Consider the following 25,041-nt stretch of genomic DNA (forward strand, 5'->3'; position numbering starts at 1 on the left):
AAGGGTTGGATCGATGTTATTGATCCATGAGCTGTTATCGATCCGTGAGCTGTTATCGATCCGCGCTGGTTGTTACCGCAGCACACGCGGAGCCCCCGGCCTGGCCCGGCCCTCCCAGGGCACAGCTCAACCCGGCCCGGCCCGGGGTTCCCCTCCCGCCGCTGTCCCGCAGCAGCGCCCGGTCACTTCTTCTGGAGGAATTTCATTTTACTGCCTGCAGAGAGAAAACAGCATTTGGAGCTTTAGGCGAGGGAGGGAGACCCTGGCACAGGGTGCCCAGAGCAGCTGTGGCTGCCTCTGCATCCCTGGGAGTGTCCAAGGCCGGGCTGGACACGGCTTGGAGCAGTCTGGGATGGTGGGAGAACCAGAACTGGTCCATTTCCCCCCAAATCATTGCAGGGAATGGGACCCTGTGGGATTCTGTGAGCTGGAGACACTCCAGGACTCATCAGGCTGAGGTGAAGAGCCACACATGGCCACCTCTGCCAGCAGACACAACTTCTGGCCCCTGGGCAATTCCTCAGCCAGGACCAAAGTTAAGGAACAAATACTCAGAGCAGCAGCTCCCACCAACTTTATCTAAAGATACAAAAGCTTAAAAATAAAAGAAAAATCTTAGACGGTGTTCAATATCCCTTGAAGCAGTAAATGTAAACAAGGGAATACAGGTGCAGAAGGCAAAGAAGGAGCCTTCCTCTCCTTTGTAACAAATTAATTATTCAATATCTACAATTAATTTAAAAAAAAATTAACAATGAACAAAATGAATGAACAAAAGTAAGGGGTCTTCCTTTACCAAGACTGCGAAGGATTTTGTTCATTCCAGTTCGTTCCGTCTCTGGAATACTCTCCAAATACTCCAAGGCACGAACCTCAAAAAGGCCTAAAGAGAAAAAAAAAAATTAAAAAATTAAAAATCAATCACCAAATGAGCTACTCTATCTTTTAGCATGTGACATCATGATTAACAAGGCTACAAAAGGAAATCCTGCATGTGTGTGTGCAAGCTGCAGGATCAAGGAGAAAGGAGACAGATGCAGAAGTTCTTTGCTTTATCAACGCAATTCTTTTGAGTAATTAGAAGGGCTGTTCCACAATTCCAACAGCAGAGGCAGATGGCATCATGCTTCAAAAGGGAGTCTGTGAAGCACACGTGAAACAGGAAGGTGATGCCACATCTACCTTTGACCAGGTTCTTGCTGAGCTCCCGGTCCTGGATGAAGCCTGCAAACATCTGGGTCTCCATGAAGCAGTGCAGGAAGTGGCGCACGGTGCGGGAGCCGTGGGATTTGCGGAAGGGCTCCCGCTGGAACACACGCTCCCCCTTCTCCGTCACGCTCATGTGCAGGGAGTAGTGCCCCACAATCTCCACGAAGAACTGCACAAAAGCCTCCGAGACCAGGGAGTTCAGGGTCATGTCACCTGTAGGGAGGACATTTGTCACTTGGGTCATTCCTCTCCTAAAGGAGGAGTGGCTTTTTTAGAGAGCTCAGTCACTTTTTGTACTGGCTGTCTCAGACTAGGAACTTCCAGGTGATTGGTATCAAAGAAGTCTCAGCTCAAATATTCAATTTCCCAATGTCAACTTCTGCTGCATTTGGGACACGTTTGATTCTAAAGCTTTCCCAGAATTTAAAACATCCGTAATTTCATTTTCCCTGTCAAACATCTGGTGTGTAATGAGCTGCCAGCTCATAACAGGCTAAGTTTAATTCTCTTCAAGAATTAGGCAAACTACAGAAGACAAACTCTCTGGAAAACAAACTTTGTTTTTATGGAATTATATCATTTGCTGGTGCCATTTTCTCAAGCCACTCAGGGCTTTTTAAGTTTCTCACACTTCCTTATCTGATGAATCACGTATAAAACAGTTCAACTTTGAAAATGATCGGCCAGATTACCCTCTAAAATACAGAAATTTTCTACATTCTCTGAGAAAAACATTGTCTCTGCCACTTGGAAAAATATCATAAAATTCAAAGCGCAGGAACTGATGCTGTTGGCCCAAAGGAAACTACAGTTCTGCACACATAAATTGTGAAAAGAGGAACTGTCAGCACACATTCACAAGATGTTCTCAGCAAGATCACAGGGAAACAGCTAAAATGCCACTTCTTAGCTTTTATTTCAATTTTCTCATTTTTATCAACTCCATGGTAGAGATCTACTAATGGCATAACACTTTTCCATAGAAACTTTTTCACAGAAAGTACCTTGTGTGTCACTCTGCCCATGTGACAGGATTTCACTCCGTTCTTCCAGGATTTGTACAAGTGCAGCCTGGAGTTTATGGGGCAGGATCTCATCCTCATCTGATACCTACAGACAGGACAGCCAAGGAAGGACTTTTGTGTTACTCCCATCAGCAGGAGAACCAAGGGGTAGATTAGAAATATTCATAACATGCCTAAAGCAGTTAGAGGGAAGTTATTCTGTGATTTATCTTAAGGGGGACAATATATTTATCTTGCAGCCACAGAAATTAAACACATTTGCTCACCATGCCCCAAGTACATTTTATTAGAGTCACAAGCACATCTGGCCACCACACAGATTCAGGCTTATTTCACCAGTAAAACAACAAAAACAATCAAAGTCTGTTGAGGAAATAATAAAGGGTCTCAATAATACGGTTTAAAAAATCCCCCAATCCTTTAATACCTTTCTCCAGTTGCAGGCTGCAATGCAAAACAGAACAGTGAGGCAAGGAAAAGGAGAAGAAAATATCTTGAACTAGTAACAAAATCCCCAGTATTTTTATAGCTACTTGTCTGGGGATGCAGAAGTACTTTTGCGGAAGTTCAGCGGAGAACCCCAAGTGTACTGTGATAATTTGTGCCCTAAACTGTCACTCCTGGGAAAAACAACAACCCAAACCAACAAACACCCCCCAGCTGGATGAGAGAGGAGAAAGTGTTGTATAGAACAGGGAGAGACAGACAGAAAGCAGCAGAGAATCTTAGGGATCCCCCTCTGTGGATGCTGAATGTGGGAGATCAGGCAGGTAGCACAGTGCCTGCGTGAAACTAAGTCACAGAACCTTCTCACACTAGCCTGAGGGCCTGAGAAATTGTGAGGAAGAACTCAAACAGTCCTTGGAGAAGGAAAATAACCTTTGCAGGTGTTGTTTGTCTCCTTTTTGTTTACTTGCAAGAAATGCCTGAGGGGTGTTGTTCCCAACTGTCCAAGGATGGTGATGTGTTGGTTTGATGGCAAATGAAAGTTTAACCCTTTCAGACCTTTTCAGAACTGTCTATGAAATAGGATCTGGAAGAATAAAACATGCTCTCTTTGGCAACTAAGCTTGAGAGTCTGTGTCATCACTATCACTGTTCCTAATACAGTGCAACACCCTTCACCTAAGAAACCAAGTAATAGTTTGTAAACTCAGCTCAGACAAGCAGAGAGCTTTGCAGAGCTCTCCACCTTGTGCAACCTCAACCTTGCAGCAAAGATTTGTAAGCCTGTTCCCTTCTCTGTCAGTTCCAAAGGATTACAAGGTATTTCTTCAGGCACTAGAGTCTCCATATGAACACCAGCTTCTCCTGATTTATTAGTTTCTTTCATCAATGCCTTTTCCTGGTATAAACCCGTGAGTTACTGGTACTGTTATTTCACTCACCTCTTGCAAGAACTTATCAGCACAAAGATCAACAATCAGAACCTGGGGAGATATAGAAAACACACTGACTCATAACCAGGTATGTTACTGTATAGAAAATAAATGACGTTTTTGTTTTTTAAATGTGGGATGTTTTTTAAATAGGGCTGTCATACACAAAGCACAAGTTCTGCATAAATGCAGCCTCTCTCTGAGAACAGTGACTATTATTTATTTTTGATAATGCTGGAACATCCTGACATTTATCTGGCAAATTCACCAAGTGGCTCAGAGAAGTTTGAGAGTTTATACTCAGACAGAATCTAGATATTATTCCAGACAGGTCAACCTCATCCCACTGACACTGTCTGTGTCTCAGATATCCTCACCTCTTCTATGGGCAGGTCCTGGAGCTGTGGCAGGGAGCAGGAGAGGATGCCAATGAGGAATGGGGTCGGAGAGCACACGATGTCGATCATGGAAGCTGGCAGGACAGGGATGTAGGTGTGCTGCCAGGTGAAGGGATAAAGTGTTGCCACTGCAGCATGCCCACATTTAGACAGAGTGCTGGAGAGGTGGGAGAAGCACAGGGAGGGTGGTCAGTGTCTCCTTCAGGCTGGAAATGCTCAGAGCAGGTGTCACTTGTGTACAGTCTCTGCATCAGCAGAGGCCCCATTCAGCCACTTCTGAACTCAGTTATGGGGAGCTAAAACCACCATCAACCCCAGATAAAGAGGCAAAAAGGAAACATTCCCTTATCTCCTCTTGTGTAAATAGCATACTCCAAATTCTAGGCATGCACACTGCTGTGTCAGGAGTGCAGAAGGTTTTCAAATGGAACTAATTTTTCCAAAACTAGACAAGCTTGGACATGGGACAGGTCCAAAGGCAAAAGAAACAATAATATCCAGTGATAGCATTCCTCAGAAAGAACCACTCAGACTCATCTCTTACCTTAAGTTGTCAGCCACAAAGATGACCCTCCTTTCCAGCAGGAGTGAGGCAAAGACCCGGATGGTGTGGGAGACACTCAGACACTGCAAGAGGCACTCAAAGTCAACGTGTTCCAGCCGGGAGTCCAAGGGGCGGCACAGCTCCATCACCTGAGAGGACACAGCCACAGGGAGAGCTGGAGGAACAGCCCAGAGCAGGGACCCTCATCCTGCAGCACGGGGCCTGAGGTCAGAGCTCACCACAGGCTGCAGCCTCCTCCTGAGGGGCAGGACCAGGGACAGGATCCAGGAAGGGCTGGAGCTGGGCCAGGGGAATTTAGGTTGGATCTCAGGAAAAGTTTTCTCCCCCAGAAGGTGCTGGCCACTGCCCAGACTCCCCAGGGAATGGGCACAGCCCTGAGGCTGCCAGAGCTCCAGGAGCCTTTGGACACTGCTCCAGGGATGCACAGGGCAGGTCTGTTGTGGTGTCTGTGCAGGGCCAGGGGTTGGACTCAATGATCCTTATGGGTCCCTTCCAGTTCAGGATATTCTCTGAATCCATGATTCTACACAGAATCTCAGACAGCTGGCATGGGGCAGCACAAAAGAGTGCTCCTGAAGCTCTTCACTAAGAAGCAAGGAATCACTTCCACAGTAGATGATTCCACAGCAAACACTGTTCTGGGACAGCCTCCCTTCCAACTCCAGGATGTTTTCTTCAGACTAATCATTTCCAGGCAGCACTGTACAGTTTGCAAAGAGCCTCTGTGCTCCAGAGACCCTAGAGAGAACAGGCAGCTCACCCTGACCTGCGTTACCTCATCTCCTGCTCCTGGCAGGAAGCTCCTGACGGTGATGGTGCGTCCCGGGGCAGGGAATGGGGCCTCCATCACGCTGCGCATGAAGGGATGCACCAGGGCTGGGGACATCTCCCGCCTCTTCTCCACCTCATCCAGGATCTGCAGGGAAACACACGTGGCCTTGGGTCACTGCCGCTGCTGACAAGAGGGGAGAGCCCACCAGAGCATTCTCACTGAGAAGGCTCCAGCACAGACCCACAGCCCTCTCCCACCTCGTTTGGGACCCCTGTGAAATTCATCTCAAATATCTGAACAATCAAACAGGCACAGCTTTCTGTGAGCAAAACTCTCCAGTCTCCTGCTACTGGAAGGAAATGTCTTGTATGTAATAATCCAATTCTCTTTATTTAGAGGAGTTAAGAGGAGCAACACTCCATCCCCCTCACCAAGAAACCTCCCTGAAATGCTGTTCTAGAAACTCTGCTCCAACAATCAGAACCCTCTTTCGTCAAAGCTTGTCCTTGTACTCTTCTGCAATAACTGCCCTTTATGTGCAGCAGCTTTTTCCAATCTTTACCTCTTTATCTCCCCTCCTCACGGTGCTACAAAAAACCAGGGGAGATCCAACCCCGTCCCAAACTGATTTTCCATTTCCAAGTCACAGAAGAAAAGGATGAAGGGGCATCCTCAGTAACACCAGGTATCAGAAGGCCCTTCCTTGCAGTAATTGCTGAAGGACTTGTGTATTGGCTGACAAGGCTCAGCACCAGTATATTATTTCCTGCTCAAAGCAACGACAGAGAGGAAGCACCACTCTCCTGGGATGAGCTGCAATCGCTAAGCCTGACAGAAGCATCCAGTTACTCTGAAAAGCCTGCAGGCTGTCAGGGCTCAAGGAACAGGCTGTGCCAGCTCACCTTAGAGAAGAGGTTGAAGCAGCCCAGGCGGCTCACGATGCAGTACACCTCAGGCAGGCGTTTCCCTTTCCCTTCTGGCTGAAAGGCAAAGCAACAGCTCTGCTGAGAACAGGGGGGCAAGAACAACCCAGGACCCACACTGCAGCTGATCTGCAGAATTCCTCTGCTGCAGCCTCCCCTACACTTATGACTATGAAGACTCTCAAGGAACACCCAGTTCCAGGAGCTGGTTCATGCCCAGAGCCCATTTCACTGTTTCTGGGCAACATCATGACCCTTCTCTCTGCATCCCAAGGGCTGCCACCACCACAGCAGCACAAGATGAGTAACCCACGTGGGAAAGCAGCCCTGAGTCATGTCCTGACAGTGCCCAGATAGTGCTCTCTGTACCCCCAGCCCTCCCAGAGATGCTCACCAGGAGTTTCCTGCAGTACCCGAACCAGCGGCTGCCGTCCTCCCCCGTCAGCACGAAGGAAAAGGTTTCACTGGGGAACCAAAGCAGAGCTGGGGTTAAATTCACCACAGAGCTCAGGGGAGAGACTGACAAAGCACAAAAAGTCCTTCTGGTCATGCTGACAAGGGCCAAGGCACGATTACAATCGTTACAAGGACTTTTGGATCTGTTCAGGATAAAAACTTGCACCTCATGAGCTTTTCCATCTCTCCTCCTTCCCAGCTGCTTCCCCACTCAGCCAAGGAGCAGCAGAAGCACTTCCAGCCCCAGGAGCTGGCCTTGGACAAATTCTTCCTTCTTACAGGAAAGGCAGCAGCAGCCCTCTACCCCAGCTCCATACCTCACCTTCCCTCCTACCACAGGGATTTCCTGGATCCTTTCCCCTTCCCCGCTGCTCTGGCTGCAGCTCCTCAGGCACACTCCAAAGCTTTCAGCATTGCCTGTCTCAGCCCCAAGTTTCAAAACCAAGTCTTTACCTTTTAAGGTCTGATGACGGGAACCAGTCTTTGGGATCTGGAAAGCAGAATTTGGGAATGACCTTTAGCCTCTCTTCAGTATCCTTTGATGGTCTGAAAGGATGTTCAGGCTGGAGGGGTAACAGATGCATGTGAAGTCACTGAAGTTGGTGCACAGCTGCAGCATTTAAAATACAGAAAGCATCTTCCTGACACTTTCAAAGGCTGATCCATTACATAGCTAATGCACAGGTACAGAAGAACATGTTCTGACTGTTAGCAGATTCCCAGTTCCCTCTTGCATTTTTCCTGCTGATTGCACCTTTGTTGATGACCCAGCTTTGTAAGGGTAGAGTAAGGGTCTACAAGCATGGCTATGTTTATTGGAAAATGAATGTAGAAATGACCCCGCAAATGATGGCTGGGTCAGCCTGCCTTGGTTCTACCCCTGGGAGATTTGAAAACACTAATAGGAACAGGAATGTGTTCAGCTTTTGATGTGCAAATCACTCATAACTGAAGTGCAAAACTGTCCCTGAACCACATGTTCCAGCCACACTACATGTGGGTTGAAATCAAATCCCTCAAGGACTCCAAAACACTTTCCATGCTCAAAGCTGCCCAGAAAGGGCAAAAAAAAAGATGTTCAGATAAGAGACTCTGTAAGAAATGTAAGGAAATTTTACACATTTAAGTAGGAAATGCCCCCAAGAAGTGGAAAGTTTATTGCGTAAAGTTGATTTTAGGCACTCAGCACATCCAGGCTATTCCAGTGTCCCAAGCTGTGACAGCACTAAGTGTTAGGAAAACAGAACAGCATTTTCATGGAGTAACAGTTGTACAAAAGCTTAGATGTCCCTAGGCACACAGCCCAAAGCAGAGGGTGACAGCAGATTACTTGGAAGCAAAGCTAATATTAGAAGGGAGACACCCAATCTGACACACTGTCCCATCTAAAGTCACTCACCAAAACACTTCTTTGAGCAGAGAATAAATAAATATTGAGAAAATATTTTTTTGTGTCAGTGCCTTTATAAAAGCCAGTAAAGAGCGGAAGGGGAGCCCTGCAGTGCCCTTCCCAAAGGCAATGGACAGATTGGGAGGCTGCACCAGGGAAAAGCCAAATCTACTGCATTCCTTTCTTCCTCCCAACACCCTAAAGTTTGCACTTTCAGCAGATATTATTTCTGAGTAATCAGTTTTACCCACTAAATTAACACTGTGCACTCCTTCTGGCTGTAGTTCCTTATCCATCTTGTGAACCCAAAGTATTTACACACTTAAAACACTGTAGTTATTTGTACACAAATTCTTTAGGCAGCAGGAACTGGGACACTGTGGGACCTGCTGGGGTCCCACACAACCTCCCTGAATGGATCTGACATCTCCTCTATGTGGATGACATGCAGATTCCTCAATAATCCCTGGCTTTCTCCTGATGGCACAGCCAGAATTCCTGGATCTGTTTTCAGTGGAAGGCAGCAGGTATAAGCCCAGACAGTGACAACTGAATATTCTTCTCAATCTGGTACCACAGAAAAACCAAAGCTCCATCTCAGCTTCCCAGCTTAGGACACTGAGCTATAACTCAGTCACACACTGTTTTTGTCACCCATTTGGGCTGAACAGCTTATTTCATAGGGCTTGGTTTAGCTACAGCCCTTCAACTTCCACAGCTCTCCTGGTTTTGGGGGCTTGTACAAACAGCTTTGCCATTTTATTTTTCAAAACAGTATAAATAAGCACAAAAGCCCTGGGATTCCAGTTCCTGTGCACCATCAGTGCTTCACTCCTTGTTTACAAAGGACAGACTGCCAGGACAACGTTCCTGCCAGCTTTGGGACAGAACTCTCCTTCCTCTCCTTCAGCTGTTATCAAATACCTCACGGCTTCATGAAATTTGAATTAAGTAGGAGCCTTCCTAGTTCAAAAACATCAATAAAGTCATTACCAAGACACATATTCAAGAACTGTTGTAATGCAGTTAGGAAAAATGGTATGACCCAAAAAATGAACCCCTGAAAATGTAGAATTGTAAGTTTCTTTCCCTTATCTTGTTCTCCCCAGTTCCCTTTATTGGTTGTGTGAATTCCCTCCACCCCTTTCCCCTTGTCTTCAAAAAGGAGTGCTTATCGATACCTCTTCCTCTTTCCCTCCTGCGACCTCACTCCGTAGGTTCCCAAGAAATAAAGCTGTAACTGCCATCTCAGCAAGGGAAGAAGCCTCGTTTTTAGGTTCTTCTTTGATAAGCTAATCTATCTCCCCTGTCTCCCTGGCTGCTGCAGGGAGGACAGTGGTGGCAGAGAGGCAGGGGACATTAGAAATTATAGCAAAGAACCTCCTGACACTACACACTAGGTGTGTAACAGAGCAAGGTGCTTCACATTCCAAGCCCAGATCTTGACCAGTGTAGCTTAGGAGGGGAAACACATAGCTGAGCAGTTCCCTGGGCAGATTTCCACACAGCTCCTACCTTGCTGGGGAACTGCTGGATGATGTGTGGTGTGTAGGTGACCTCAGATGCCTTCTTGTGCAGGGACACCACCACGAAGAGCTCAAACAGCCGCTGCTCCTGGAGCTCGATGAGATCCCTCTCCAAGGTCTGGTAGTGCGGGTTCCTCTTGGAGGCCGAGTGCCTTGGGCACCTGTGGTGACCTGGGGAGAGGAATAAATTCCAAACCAGCCTGTGGCTGGCACTGCCACACACCTACAGGGCACAGAAGAGGATTCAGCATTGCCATCAGAGAGGGAAAAGGGATGGGTGTATTCGCCACCTCCATGGGATATGGCGTGCCTGTGTCAGCTCCTCATGCACAGAGTGGATCTTCCCCAAGGGAACAAGTGACAGGAGAAGAGGAAATAACCTCAGATTCCACTGGAGGAGGTTTAGATTGGACATTAGGGACAATTTCTTCACTGGAATGGTTGTTAAGCATTGGAGAAGGCTCTCCAGGGCAGTGGTGGAGTCACCATCCCTGGAGGTGTTTAAAAAATGTGTGGATGTGGCACTTGAGGATGTGGTTTAGTGGTGAGCATGGTGGTGGTGCTGGGTTGATGACTGGACTCGATGACCTTAGAGGTCTTTCCCAACCTAAACAATTCCAGGATTCTGTGATTCAGACAGGGAACACTGACCTGGCAGCAGCTCTGTAAATCCTCCCTGACAGATACTGAAATTTCTCCTGCTGCCCTGATGTTCTTACATATCTCAGAGTGACACTACAGGGTACCAGGGAATGAAGCCCAGCTGCACCAGGTCAGGAGCTGCCAGGACTCGGAGAGCCACCTCCAAACACCACTGGGCACTCAGAGGCAGCTCCCTGGCCAAGACACCCTCAGGCTGGGCTCTCCTGACAGTCAGCAAAGGCTCACAAGCACAGGCACAGCCCTCTGATGTCAGGAATTCCTGTGGCCCAGGCACCGTGACACATTCTAGACACTCTCAAACAACTCTTCCAGCAGGCAGTGACTCAATTTCTGTTGAGATTCTTCACTCTCCACTACTCTCCTTAACATAAAGAAATGGAACTTCACTTTTCATTCCAAGTTAAAGCCTTTTGAATGTTTCCCTCCAAGTAAATGAAACACCTAAAATAGTTCATAGAATCCCTGAAAGGTTTGGGTTGAAGGGACCTTAAAGCCCACCCAGTGCCACCCCTGCCATGGACAGGGACACCTTCCACTAGCCCAGGGTGCTCCAAGCCCCACCCATCTGGCCTTGGGCACTTCCAGGGATCCAGAGGCAGCTACAGCTGCTCTGGGAACCCTGTGTTAGATCTTTGTGTTTAATCTGTCTACACATGGAAGCTAAAACCAGCTAAAACCAAGTAGGTGTTTCAGGTCTGGAGTTTGGGTCTATGATCAAACTCAGGACATTGGAAACTGACAAATACCCAGGCAAATTCTCCCCAGAGGAAAGGACACTGCACAGCATTACATGGAAGGAAACAGGAGTGGAATAACCTCAAGCAGCAGCAGCAGAGGTGATCAGGAACAACCTGCCACAAGCCACACTACCAGCCCAGAAATGAATCTGCTTCTGGTGACTGGCAGATTAATGGCATTAAACCTCAAGGGCTCAGGGGAAAGGGCAGAAACAGAGGTTGGCTTGTCACAGTAACAGACAACAGGCTTGGCCATGTGGCCTCTGAGAGGCTCCCTGTCCCTGTCTCAGCAGATCCCCACACGTCAGCAGGCTCATCCCACCAGGGCCTCAGCCAAGGGTGCTGTGGGGAGAGAACCAGCCCCTGTGATTCACTCACTTTTGGGCTGATTTTCCGTATCGCTTTCATTCCCACTGGTTTCACCTGAAACACACATAGTTTTCACTAGTTAGCCACGCAGAAGGAAGATGGGCAACACCCAAAGTTGGGAAAGAGAGAGAACCTGAGACTCATCAGATCAACATCCCTTAGGGCTGCCCACCAATCCTGCCCAAAGCATCAGCCAAGGGCAACTGAAAAATGTGCTACAACAGATTTCAAAAATGTCATTACATCACATTACAGCAAATTTCAAAAAGCAGAGCTGATATCAAGCCAGTGCTGCCAGTGAATGACCTGCAGGTCAACTGAACACAGGCAAAGAACACAAACCAGCTGGCTGGTTGGAGCTGCTATAAAACTGAACCGAGCTGCTGAACAGAGTAACTAAAAAGACCCTACTGTGGCTACACAATCAGAACAAAGCACATAGACAACGAGTGCAGTAGTCAGAAGTGGTTCTGATGCCAAGTGGTTTTCTGAGGAATTTTTGCTTTAATCTGCTTTTTTTTAAAAAAAAAAACCAGCACTTTTAACCAGTAGCCCAGCTCTCCAGGCTCAGAATCCTCCACTTGTGACTGTTAAATTTGGGTTAGGCAAGTGTTCCTTGAGCTGAAAGTTCAATTCCAGCCATGAGTCACTGTTGTGTCAGCATGAGGTGGTGGTACCAGGCCAGGCACAGAGGAATTGTGACACTCAAGGTGTTTAGAGCACAGACAGTGGTGCTGGAGACCCCAATACCTTTCACTGGAGCTGCTTCTCTCCCGGAAGGACTGAGCAGCTTCACCTTCTTCTTTCCCCGCTTGGAATCAAAGATCTCCTGTATTTTTAGCACCAGCTGAAATCCAAAGCAGAAGCAGAAGTTAATGGGGAGTCCAGAGAAGGGTCCAGGTGCCAACAGGAGGGCAGCCCAGTAGCCACCATCCAGGACCTGGGGAAAGCTACACAAATCCTGCAGGATCCCTGGCTCAGAGGCTGGAGTCCTTCTAACCCAGCTCACTGGATAAAGAATGAGCACAGATTTCTGCTGCAGGAGAGGGATCCCTGTCAGCACAGCTTAAAGCTGACACCAGACTGTACTGAACAATTCTGGAAATTGTCACACTTGCCTTCCCAAATAGAAGTGACAAACTGTCTAGCATCAGATCTCCATTTTCTATGCAAAGGCACTTGAAAGAACATCTTACAAACCCTCCAGCACAGAGGACTCAGAATATGCTCCACAGCATCCCAACTCCTTCCAAGCCCAGAAAAAGCAGAGCTCTGTCACTGTAGCTTGGGGGTTGGTTTTTGGAGTTTGCTGCTGTAGTTGGGTATCAGCTCAAGTCTCCTTAGGACAAATGAGGCTGCTGTAAGCACAGGCCCTGTCCCAGGTGTTTGCTGGAACAAAAGGATGATGTACTCACCAAAGGAGTAACCTGCTCTAGTGGAAGGTGTCCCTGCCCATGGTGGAATTTAAGGGCCTTTCCACCCAAACCATTCTGTGATTTTGAAATGAAGACAGAACAATGGGTCTGTGCTGCAGGACCACACTGGTCCACTGGAAGAAAAAAGCTGGGAAAAAGCACAGCCCAGTGGAGACTAAGCCACAGACATGAAAGAAGGGTCAGCATTTTGACACTCTGCATTGCTGCTGGCAATCTTCCTTCCACTGGTCACAACAGCCTTAAAGCCAAAGTCCTGACACTTTCTGTGTCCCTGGCACAGTCTGCTCTGTGCTTTCTCCTCACCTTCCAGTGTCCCAGGGGCTCCTGACTCCCCACATCAAAGGCAGCTTTCACTTCACGTGAAGAGGGATTTACCCTAAATGCAGGGAGCAGGTCAAGTTCATTCCTGCCTCAAGAATTCATTAAACCAAACACAGGAGGGTGGGGCCCAGCCATTTGTCATCACAAATACAGCATAAAAAGAAATATATTAAAGAGAACTTGTTTGTTCAGCTCAAGTGTTTAATCCCCACATCAGCAAACCAGGCTTAGGCTCTCCATTTCCAATCGATTTCTCCCCATTTTTGGCTCAGACAGCCCTCCCAGCACGAGGAGGCTGCAGGGAACAAACAGCCCACAGCAGAGAGCAGTGCTCCTCCTGCCAAACCTGCCTTCTTTCCCTTTTTATCCAGCCTTAGCTAGAAGATCTTCATTTCTGTCCTGATTTTTGTGCAGCTGAGTCACCACCCTGGGTGTGTTTAAGGCAGCCATGTGTTTCTTAGGCAAAAGGTTTTGTCTTTTTAGACCCCAGTCCTTTACTCAACCTCTCAAGCAATCTTGGCTCAATTCCTCATGAGCAAAGGGAGTAAAGTGCTCTTCCTGCATGCAAATTGTTACCAGATTTTTGGAATAGGTTTGCTTTTGGAGAACATTTTATTTTCCCTCTCCAAATGAGAGATACTCTCCATCAAAGCATTTTTATAATCTTGCCATCTCCTTCCTGATTTTCCAGACCTAAGGTTTGTTTAAAAACACAGACAGAAGTTACTTGATACTCCAAAGCACTTTAAAAGGTTTGAAAAGTCCTTTGCAGCTGTCCAACTCTACCTCATAGTCTTGTGCAATCTGAGCAAATACACGTGATTTTCAGATGAAATAAAGATCCGCTGAAGTGAAATGATTTTACCACAGCAAAAATAAGTCTTTGCTACTACCACAACTGGAATTTGAGTCCCATGCTCAAAGTGCCACCACAGTGCACTGCAGCTGCCCTTCTACAGCACGTGGTGCCTTTTATCCCTGAGGGGTGTGAGCTGGTAACCAACACGAGAAACCTTCCCAAGGCACCAAAGGAGGGTCAGAATAGTCCTCTGTGTGGAGGTGGATTAAAAGCCTTCCTCACCCCTCAGGCCTCAGCAGCATAATTGTCTTTGCAGCCAGGCAGGAGGGAGAGGCCAGAAGGGACAGGAGGCTTTGTGAAATGCTCTTAGCCCTGAGAGTTCCTCTGCACCTTTAAACTATCGAACAGCAATTCCTGATGCCAGGCCAGAATTCCAGGCCAACATTCCAAGTAACCAAGGGCACCACAACTATCCCAGAGCTCAGGGCCTGCAGTGGAACACCAGAACCAGTCTGGAAAGTCATTGGGAGCAGGGGACACATCCACACAGTGTTACAGAGCTGCCCCTGTAGCTGTCCAAGAGCATAAACCCAGCACCATCACACTCCATGGAAACACTGGGAACAAAGCTTAGGTGACCAAGCACAAGGAAGGGCTTGTGTTCACACACAGCCCTGACCTCTAGGTCAACACTGAGCAATTTGTCTGCCAACTCTTGGCCAACAAAAACACCACTGTCCCAGCTAGGACTGGCACCCAGATCCCCAAACAGCAGCTCTGCCACTTGGAGAGGGAATGGCTGTAGCAGCAATCACCTGCCTGGCCCACAGCTCTGTGGCCACTTACAAAGCACTTGCAAAGCTGCAAGAGCTTGAAATGCCAGGCAAGAAGTGAAGCTTCACACTTGAATCTTACCCAGGGCAGGTTCTTTCTCCTGCTAGCAGCCTCCACTGCTCGGAACAGCTTCCACTCAGACAGAGTGACAGGCAGGGAGGTCTCCTTCCCCATCTTCCCTTGGAAACTTGTCTGGGAGGGCTTCAGCTCCAGCGACTTGCGACTGAGGAAGGAAGGTTTTGGGGGAGGCTGGAAAACAGAAGCAGAAGAGACAGTGAAGTGTGAGATAAAGCTTTGGACCAAGGTCACAGGCAGAGGAGTCAGATTACAGCTGGTAAATCTGCTCTACTGAGCTCTCCATCCCACCTTCCCACCCAAGCATCTCACCAAATCTCTCTTGCTCCTAATCTTTTGCTCCTTAGCAGGTTAACCAGCTGCCATGGCTGTTCATTATTTACATTATACATTATTTACATTAATAACAAGCAATAAAACAATAAGGAAAACCAATGACTTGCAGTGTGGAATGTGAGGCTGGGGGTGAGCACAAACGAGGACCCTTGTGAGAATGATTCTGCAAACACCTAACCCTTTAATCCCCCCACCCTACCTTGGGAGCCCTGCTAATGCTCCGGGGAGGGGGCAGCTTCCAGACAGATGGGACCTTCCACAGGGGCAAGGGCAGTGCTCTGATATCTTCATAAGGATCTTCTTTTGTAGGACCTGAAAAAAGCATTGGAGGGGTTTATGAAAGGAGATAAAGCCCTGTATTTTTTGCCAGGGATATAAGTGGGGAGAGTGTGCAGCTGTCTGCCAAGCTTTAACAGGGTCTGAGAGACCTGTTTAGAGTTGGATGAGGTTCCTGTGACATCCTAACCCACTGCCATCAACTTGGCAAACTGTACGTGGACTCAGCAGAACAAAACACTTTTTCCCCTGCAGAGCAAGCAGCTCTACTGCAAAGCAGATCATTTTGGCAGTGTTCACACTGATCTCTGTGCAACGCTCAAGCAAAGCAATCCAAGAGCTAATAAAGAAATCAGTTTAACACAGGCCAACTCTAGTGACCTCCCATGACATCCAAAATCAGGCTGTTCATGTGCACGTCAACACCAACAAAGAACCCCAGATGGGGAAGACCTTAAAAATCCCTTAAAAGAGCTGGGAAGGGCCTGAATGCACCCTCACCTTCACTGCTCCCTCCCCAGCACAACTGCCACCCTTAAACACAGTGAGGGCACCCCCAGAAGCACAGACACATACAGATAATGTCCTCGTAGATGTTGTCTTCAGACTGAGTGTAGACCAGCCTGGATCCTGCAGTGCCATTTGTCTCTTCCCGAGGTCTGTGGGAGCCGCTGGCTGCCGGCCGCTTGCGGAAGCCCTGGATGTCCTCAAACTCAAAAGATTTCCTAGAGGAAAACCAGTGTAACTTCTTCTAAAGGCACCTGCTTGAGTTGCTGTCTGCAGTCCACACACAAGTGTGGCCCTCCTTGGGACCATCCAGCACACGGGTGCTCCACTCTGGACTCGCATTTCCAAGGGTTGAGGTCTAACCCCAGGCAGCAGCTCAGCCCCTCACTCCCACCCCGTGGGATGGGGGAGGGAATCAGAGGGTAAGAGAGAGAAAACACATGCATGGGTAGAGATAAAGACAGTTTGGAAGGTAAAGCAAAAGCTGCACAAGCAAGGAAAGCAAAACAAGGGATTAATTCTCTATTTCCCTTGGCAGGCAGGTGTTCAGCCATGTCCAGGGGCTCTGTAATGCGCAACAGTGACTTGGGAACACAAACTCCAGATGTCCCCCTCTTTCTGCTTCTTCCCCAATTCTTACTGCTGAGCAGAACACCACAGGGTCTGGAACATCCCTGGGGTCACCTGTCCCCTCTGTGTCCCCTCCCAGCTCTGTGTGAGTGTGAGCACAATGTTACCAATATTTTTATCACAACTCCAAAACTCAGCATCACACAAGATGCCAAGAAGAAAATTATCCAAATCAAAGCCAGCACACCAAGCGAGTCCTGCTCACTTTATCTGTGAAATTTGTTAAGTAAGAAAGGGAGCAGGAGGCTCCATGCCCAAGCACATTCCAAGCAGGCATGGCCAGATCCATCCTGCCAGAAGCAAGAACCCAAACTATGTTTTGCAGACTTGCAGCAGCTCAGTACCAGGGCACTGCTTCCTACTGGCCTCTCCTACTCATGCTCAGGGTGTTCATGCATTTGTGGGTTGCCATTTCCATCCACTTAGCCACTGTTTTGAAATTAAGGCACTGAGGTCACAGAGGAGCTGGCAGGGATTTAGCCCATCATCATCATAAAATGTGAGTTGCTGCTGCACACTTTGCCACAGTGGAAGGTTTCAGAACCTCAAGCCACATCTCTGCTGGTACTGTGCACACCAGTCTAGCACAGGCAGCTCACCTGGGAGCAGGATTTGCATCAAGCCACCTCAGAAGGGTATGGGAAAGAGGGAGAACCAGCCACACCTACTACAACAGCAGTACACACAGCCTCCAGCCTTAAGCAACAAGAGAATCCTTCTCTCCCAGGAAAGCCAAACACGCAGCAGCCACAGTGCCCCAAGAGAAAGCTTGCAGCTGAGGGCAAGCAGCAGGCAGGGAGCAGGCAGGTCTCTCCCTGGGGCCAGCATCTTGTCACTCCACTCTGTTCTAAGGTGTGGGCTGACTTCTGTTTGGAACCTGGAGCCTTCTTTGCAAGACTGTCAGCAGAAAAGCAGGAACATTTCACCCAGGAACATCCTTTCCCCATGAAAAGAGGCACCATCACTAGCAGCACCTCCATAAGGATATCATGCCAAGCAAGCTGCTCAAACCCATCTAGAATGTGATTTAAGGAAATGTTTCAGACATGAGAGATGAATTATGTACCTCTGGGCTCTCCCTCTGATCCTCCTGCTGGCTATTTTCTTCTCAGGGCTGTTGGAGGATGACACCAAGTCACTTCCACTCTGCTTTTGCAGGACGGCTTCCCTACTGGCACTTGCATCTCTACAAGCACCAGCACCCTTCTCTGCCAGGTAGCAGAAAGTCCTGCGGGGTTTGGGTGGTGGATCAGGAGCTGGCTCCTCCTCTTGCCCCTCAACCTCAGAGTAAATGTTTCTCAAGCTTCTCTCTGCCCCGCAGAAAGTGTCCACTCCTTTGATTTGCAGCTCTCTTTCCATGCAGCCAGAGCTGCCTCGCTTCCTCTGGAGGTCCGAGGAAACAGGAGGGGCTCTGCCAGGCAGGAGGGGATCTGCTTTCCTCCACAGAGCTTGTGAGGTATAGAAGTTCCCTGGGGGCAGTGCCACCCCCAGGGACAGGAATCCTGTTTGCCCCTCTCCTTTCTGCTTGGCTCGAGAAGCTGGGCCACTGCAGTCCTCAATCTGCCAGCAGCTCCGTGCATCTTCCCTAAAATCCAGCCCCAGGCTCTTTGGATCTTTGGACCCAGCCTTTCTGCCATTCCCTGTGCATTCTGGCTTCACTTTGGGTAGTGCATTGCAGCTGGGATCATACTTTACTCCAAAGTCCTTTGGCTGCTGCTTCTCCTTGCTGGGGCAGCCCCGTGTCCTGCCCTCCCACTGGGAGATCTTCTGCTTGATGTTGCGGCAGTGGCTGCGGGACAGGGTCTGCACAGCCGCGCGGGAGAAGCTGCTGTCCCCAGCCGCCGTGGGGTGCATGGCAGGGGCCAGAGTGCTCACAAACAGTCCATGTCTGGCCCTGGCTACATCCTCCCGTGTCTTGAACACATCAAAGCTGGCACCACACTCGGAAGTGCCCGGCGCTGTCACCGAGTCCGGGCTAGCTGCTCTGACCTGCGGGCAAAAACAAGAGCTGTCAGCTGCACCACAGCAGTGCTCCCCACCCCAAACCCCCAGCTGCTCCCTGGCAACTGCTGCAGAACATTCCTCCCCAAATCACATCCATCACCTGCTCAGGAAAGGCTTCCAGAGCTTGCTCCCCACACGGGCTGTTTGTGCACACATCTGGGAGGGCAAGCAAGAGGGAGCCGAGGCTTCACCGGCTTAAAAAACAAATACAGCAGGCACAAAATACCCTGGGGGATCCCAAGCATCCAGACTCAAGGAAATTATTTAATGGCAGAGGAACACAGCAGCATGGATCTCAGCCAGCCCTTCTGCAGGAGTGCAGCTCCTCCTGATACTCAGAGATCAGACAAATCCCTGTGGCACCTGAGCTCCCTACTCAGCAGAGACATAGCAGGACAGGAGGCACCAGGGCAGCTCTAGAAGGAACCACATCTGCTTCTCGAGAGAGGAGCTGCTGCTTCACAGGACGAGAAGAGCTGTGGTGGCTGGGAAAGAGCCCGACTCTGGCAATGCATCCTCCTCCCAGAAATGCTCTCTTGCTCCACAACACAAGTGAAAACCTGTCTGGTGTTCTGTTTGTCAACACCTGACCTAAATTTGCCATCCAAGAGATGGGAGGGCAGTGGTGCCCAGCCTGTGGCTTGCAGCCAGGGGAGTTTCAAAAGGCAGAAGAAACAGGTGAGTTCTCATCTTCAAGTGAAAAATTGTGCCATGTTTAGATCAGCAGAGAAGGAATGCTAAAGAAACACTCTGGCTTCTCCTACCCAGGCAGAGCCTGCACAAACAGGAGCTGTGCCCTTTGAGACTTCCCACACATGTGATCCAGGGGATGCAGCACACATCCTCCAGATAATCCAGCAAGGAATGCAGGTGAAACCATCAGGGAGAACTAGGGCGGCTGTACAGATCCAGCAACTGCAGGTTCAGCATGGCCTCAGTACAGACATTTCACATATGGAATCCTGAGCCTTGGAGCTCTTTGGCTCTCTCTGTAGCTCACAGGGCATCCCCAATACTCCCAGATATGCCAGCACAGGTGAAAATTCATCTTCGACAGAAGACAGCAGCTCATAGGCTCTAACAAGCCCTGTTCCTCCCTTTCTCTGGGCAATTATCCCATTTCAGAAATTCCAACCCTCCAGCTGTATTTAACAATCTCCATTTGCAGTAGAGACAAGTGCTCAGCTCAGGGGCCACACTGGCTCTGGTAACATTGCCCTGGCACCAAGAAGTCTTCCTGCAAAAGGCAGGGACACAGCAGAATTCCACACATGCACAAAAGCAGAGGATCCCTGCAGAAAGCAGCCAGACCTGCTCCAGGTGGGACCAGGGGCCAGCATCACACTAAGCTGTGCTTGGGCTCCAGCTGACAGAGCCTGGCAGCTGCCACTGCCACCCTGGGCATGTGTCCTCCACAGCCAGAGCCACCACACCCGGCGAGCACTGAGTCACCACAGCTTGGCAGAGTGGGCAGAGCCAGGGATGGGCAGCAAACCAAGCTGGGAGACAGAGGAGCTTAAACCTGCCTGGCAAGGGGTCATGTCCCACTCTCCAGGCTGGGTGTGGAGCGCCCACACCACAGCAGACCCGCACCCTGCCCATTGCTGGTGCCACACCTCAAATTCCACACCTCAGGGCTATCCCTGGAGCTGCTGATCTGCTTGGCAGAGGCATCTGCAGTGCAATTAAAAGCAAAGCACTGGCCTTGGCAGATCTAGTGCATGACAGCACTAGTGAGAAAGCTCACTGGTCAAGGACATCCCAGGGCTCCCAGGCTGTTCAGGGATGGTTTGGGCATACGTGGCAATAGCCTTGGCTCTGCTGCATTCTTCCCCCTCTGCCAAAGCAGCACTGTTGCTGTGGGAAGCAGCTTCCTGTCTCCACAGTGTGGGTTCCTGCAGGCTGGAATTGCTCAGCCCATTGTCCCAGACAGCTGCTAGTAACTCTCCCACTCAGCCGTGAATGGGATAAACTTGGACAATCTGGGTAAGCCCTGAGCTGGGGATATTTGCTCCATCATCAGCTCTCTGTCCCTCATCAGCATTCCAGCCTGTCCTCAGTGCTTCCATAGCTGCTGGAGACCCTCTTCCTGCACCAGCAAAGGGCCCCTGCCCTCTCCTATAAATAGGCATTGTTGCCAAAACATCCTGAGCCAGAGCAGAACCATCCTTCCTTGATGTGTGTCTGCCCAGCCCTGATTAGCAGACAGGAAAGCAGCTTTCCCTCTGCTGTGCCACTGAACTGCTGTTCCAGCGCTCCAGGACACTCCCCAGGACCCAGCTGGCAAAGGACAGGCTCTGCTGGGGACAGCCAGGGCAGGACAGGGCTCAAACAGCCTCCTCAGCAGCCCAGCTTCACACCAGGATCCTCCAGTGCCTGCCAGGACCTCAAACACAGTACTGATGGATGCAGGACTGGCACAGGGAGAGGAAGCCAAAGCACCCCGCAGTGTGGAGCAAGGTTTTATCCACAGCGCTGAGCAAGTCCAGCACTCCCACAGCACACACAGTCCATGCCCACAGCTGCTTTCATTCCCAACAGCACTGGCTGCTTTCTCCTCCAAACACTCCAGCTGTGAGCTCCTCTAGGAGCAGCCTGGCAAAACATCCACAAAGAACCATGGAATATGCTCAGAAAGGAACCACAAGGATCATCCGGTCCAACTCCTGGCCCTGCACAGGACTCTCCTGGAGCTCTGGCAGCCTTGGGGCTGTGCACATTCCCTGGGGAGCCTGTTCAGTGTCCCAGCACCCACAGGGGGAAGAAGAACCTTTTCCTGACATCCAACACCATCCATGAGGACAAATGACTGCACACTGAGTAGCCCTGCACAGTTTTCCTGCTGGGTCCATCCTTGCTGTGTCCAAGCTGGGCAGCTCTGCCGGCTGCCAGCCTGCCCCACATCCTTCCTGCCACAGCTCACATTGGGAAGGCTGCAACAAAAACTGCCTGTGCTGCAGCTTCCTCAGCCAGCCAGCCAGATCCATTTCTGCTTCCTCATCTCAAGCCATGGTTGAAACCAAGGCCTAATGCTCCTGCCCTGTCCCACTGCCCCAGACCCTGTTCCCATGGTAAGGCACAGCCAGGAGCTGAGAAACGTGGAGGAGAAGCTAAGCCTTGGCCAGCACATGGAATTCCAGCATCCCAGAATGGTTTAGGTTGGACCTTAAAGCTCATCTCCTTCCACCCCCTACCATGGGCAGGGACACCTTCCACTGTCCCATGTTGCTCCAAGCCCTGTCCAACCTGGCCTTGGACATGCAGAAATGGGATCCACAGACAACCAAGCACAAGCTTAAAGTTATCCCTGCTCAGTGCTGCTCCCTGGACTGTCTCTTCCAAAATACCAATCCAAGGAGGAGAGGAATGCAGCTTTTCACCTGCCCAGGCTTGCTATCAAGAGCCAGGTGTTTAATCTCAGCTCATCACGTGAGCCCAGGAAAGGGTAGAGACTGATCTTTGGTGAAGAAAGAGCACAGTGGGGTGGTGTGATCCAAGTTAAGTAATCCTTAAATGTAGTCCAGGACATGCTAAAACACAGTTCAGGGACAACGAGCTGGCAGAGACCACCTGGGTCAGGCAGCCAGCACTTGCATCAAACACTATACAAATCATTCCTGTCACAGAATAACCAGACTTGTGACTGCTTTCATCCTGACCTCCCTTTCCAAATTCCTTCAGTGGCTCCAGTGTGCTTCCCAGTATTTCCAGAGGGGCCAAATTTATCATCCTTACTGCATCAGGATTTAGAGGAGATCAGTGTAGTTAAGAATACTGAATCATTTCACTGGAAGCAGCAGTTTGGGGAAAAATAATTTCTAGGCAAAGCATCATCCATTTCTGCCAAAAGACTGCTCTCTGATCCACACTGTTTGGAAGCTTCCAAAGCAGAAGAATAAGTCACATTCACAGCACATGACAGGTAGCCTGGACCCTTTTCCCAGCTCTGAAAACCAGAGAGAACACAACCCATTTTCCATGCAAAGCCTTGAGACAATTCCATTTCCTGAAACCACATTCCCAAGGAGAGAAAGCTGCCAGTGGTGTTCCAGAATAAATCCCTGTCTAGTGCTGAGGTCACGGCCCCCACCAGCCATGCTGCTGGAACCCCCAGCACCCAGAGCACCCTGCAGCAGAGGCACTGACACCTTACCTTGTCCTGCTCCTGGGAGCACAAACACCGCCTGGACCAGCCCGTGCAGCTCTGAGGCAATCTCAGTCCTTTTGTGAAAGCTGTGCAGTCCTAAACCACCCCAGAGTCCTTGTCGCCAAGCCTCCTGTGTCAGTAGCCAAATAAAAAGCAGTTTCTGGTCTTCTGCAGCTTAGGGAAGCTGGCAGCTCATTCCTGCAGGGAAAGGACCTCTTCCAGAACTCTCAGCTATTCCCATTCTGTTCCTCTCCAGAACAACCCTAAAGCTCCTCTGAACAATTCTGCCATGCTGATGCCTCAAAGACATGGGCAGTACCAAACAAGCAGATTTTAAATCAAAATCTGTAACTCTTCAGGAATGCAGTGTGCTTAGTCATTTCCATCTCAATACAAAGCTACTCTAACCACGAGGTATTAACTCCTTCCATGCTGCTGTATCTCCTGCTGAGGAGCAGTTCTGCCTCATTAGATCCATGGCCACAGCCCCTGGACACAGAAAATTACACAGAAAATCCAAATTACACAGCAAAAGGAGGTTGGGTCTGGCCTCTGCCAGTCTAAAACTTTTCTACTGACTGCCTTTTTCTAAAGTAATGAAATTCAACTTCTTGAAAGCAAGTTTTTCCTCAAGATATCAAAAAACCACAAACCAGAGCACTTCCAACATGTAAGACCTGAAGGCTGCTACACCAGTGGGCACATGGACAGAAACCCACAGTGTACTATTTTTAAAGTCATGGCTTTTTAACCTGACTCACAGCATCTGAATGCCCAGGGTAGCAATACTGACAACAGCAGTTGACTCAGCCCCTACACCCCGGGCTGGCTGCCAGCCCCAGGAATGCTGCAGCTGCACACAAGAACTGAGACACAGGCTGGGCATGGAGTTAAAAATCAAACACAACTTATCCTGGAGCAGTTCCTTGGTGCCACCATCAGAAGTGAGATTCCAAAGGAAAGTCACAAAGCCTGTGTGGCTTTACACGAGCCACCCCAGACAGGCTGTGTGGGGCCACAATCAGCCACTCATTCCTTTGGGAATGTCTCAGCAGCACGGAGGCAGCTGCCCCAGGAAGTTCAAAGCATGCAGACCAAGGCATCAACAGAAAACCTCTCAGACACCATTCAGATAATGTGTTCCAGAGCTGCCCACTGAGTCATATCCATATTGTATTATTACAAGCGGAAGACTGAGATAAAAATTTGCCAAGTATGAATGGACAGCACTAGGTCACTCAGACCCTCCAGCCACCAGTGCTCAAATACACATTTTCAGGGGCTGGTTTTCCTGTAACTTCTCTTCTGCTTTCCTTCCATCCCTCGCTGCTACCAGTCCCGGCTGCCAGGAGGAATTGCTCCTGGACTAAAAAGAGGAGTGTCTGGGCTCTGTCACAGCCAGGTACCCTCTCAGCTAGGCCGTGTCCAGCCACGGTCACTGGAACAGAGGGTGTGTGTATGCAGTGAACTGGGGAAGGCAAGCAGAGACTGCTCCAGCATGCCCAAGGAGCCCTGTAACCACTCGGCCCCACGCATAACAAAGCCCAAATATCCAGTGAGACCTAAAGCACCAGAGTCCAGCAGTGAGTAAAACTCTGGATAGACTCAGAGTGGCGAGGGTGGCAGAGACCCTCTGGCGGTGTGACCTGCTCAGCTCAGACAGGGGCACCTACAGCAGGAAGGCTTTTGGATATCCCGGCGGGAGACACTGCAGCAGCCCTGGGCAGCCCAGGCTCCATCGCCCTCAGCGGGAGAAGCGTTCCACGAGCTCAGCGGGGCCCTCCCGTGTGTGCGGCTGTGCCCACCACCGGACACCCCCGGCTGCCTCCGCCCGGCGCCCTCCCTGCAGGCATCCGGACGAGAAGGAGAGACGAACCCACCCCAACCCCGGCTCCCCTTGCGAGCTGGGTCTCCTCCCGGGCGGCTGGAGCAGACACCTGCTTCCTCCGGCCCGTCAGACTCGGGGAAGATGCTGCACCGGCCGCTGCCCGCCTGCCCGCAGCCGGGACACAGGGACCCCTCGGGGCCCGCAGCCCCGATCCCGGCCGCGCCTGCGGGAAGCTCTAAACCCCCGTGCCACCCGCTTGCCTTTCCGGAGCAGCCTCTGCCCGGTCCCACCGTCCCCCGCCCCGTCTCACCGCGGCCTCGGCCCGTTCCCGACCCCGCTCCCGCAGGACGCTCCCGGCGCGCACGGAACCACCTCTCATTGGCTGCTGTGGCCATCACTCAAACTGTGATCCCGCCTTCTCCCCGCCCCGGAGAGC

At 50.1% G+C, this 25,041-nt stretch overlaps 1 protein-coding gene across 22 annotated transcripts; it reads right to left on the reverse strand.

Moving 5' to 3' along the window:
• On the reverse strand, positions 1 to 25,010 carry DENND2C (DENN domain containing 2C). Of its 22 annotated transcripts, none has more exons than XR_015279080.1 (21): positions 24,916 to 24,975; positions 22,784 to 23,266; positions 17,693 to 18,615; positions 16,066 to 16,214; positions 15,413 to 15,525; positions 14,884 to 15,051; positions 12,163 to 12,259; positions 11,422 to 11,466; positions 9,633 to 9,814; positions 7,181 to 7,290; positions 6,666 to 6,735; positions 6,251 to 6,328; positions 5,352 to 5,492; positions 4,556 to 4,704; positions 3,991 to 4,168; positions 3,623 to 3,664; positions 2,662 to 2,678; positions 2,214 to 2,319; positions 1,183 to 1,422; positions 797 to 883; positions 1 to 214 (listed from the first exon to the last, which is right to left on the reverse strand). XR_015279080.1 is itself a non-coding variant. In XM_086862191.1 (20 exons), exons 3-20 carry the CDS (start codon positions 18,478 to 18,480, stop codon positions 183 to 185), a joined length of 2,775 nt encoding a protein of 924 aa, XP_086718317.1. In that variant the 5' UTR covers positions 18,481 to 18,615; positions 22,784 to 23,266; positions 24,916 to 24,989; the 3' UTR covers positions 1 to 182. The 22 variants fall into 22 exon arrangements, 17 of the variants coding, with proteins under 17 accessions (XP_086718317.1, XP_086718318.1, XP_086718322.1 ...); XR_015279082.1 differs by having other exon boundaries at positions 22,784 to 22,975; positions 24,916 to 24,960; XR_015279083.1 differs by lacking the exon at positions 11,422 to 11,466 and having other exon boundaries at positions 22,784 to 22,975; positions 24,916 to 24,985.
• Between the last annotated feature and the right edge of the window lie 31 nt (positions 25,011 to 25,041).

The sequence above is a fragment of the Cyanistes caeruleus genome, chromosome 24 (assembly GCF_971803275.1).
Source record: "Cyanistes caeruleus chromosome 24, bCyaCae1.hap1.1, whole genome shotgun sequence".
Classification (NCBI taxonomy): domain Eukaryota; kingdom Metazoa; phylum Chordata; class Aves; order Passeriformes; family Paridae; genus Cyanistes; species Cyanistes caeruleus.

Excerpts from the sequence above, each read along its gene's own strand:
- DENND2C (XM_086862189.1), bottom strand. The coding sequence starts at position 24,984 with ATGAGAGGTGGTTCCGTGCGCGCCGGGAGCGTCCTGCGGGAGCGGGGT. Across the intron at positions 12,260-14,883 it reads GGAGAAAGAACCTGCCCTGG|CTGGTGCTAAAAATACAGGA; the intron begins GTAAGATTCAAG and ends TTTGGATTTCAG. Across the intron at positions 11,467-12,162 it reads AGAAGCAGCTCCAGTGAAAG|GTGAAACCAGTGGGAATGAA; the intron begins GTATTGGGGTCT and ends TGTGTGTTTCAG.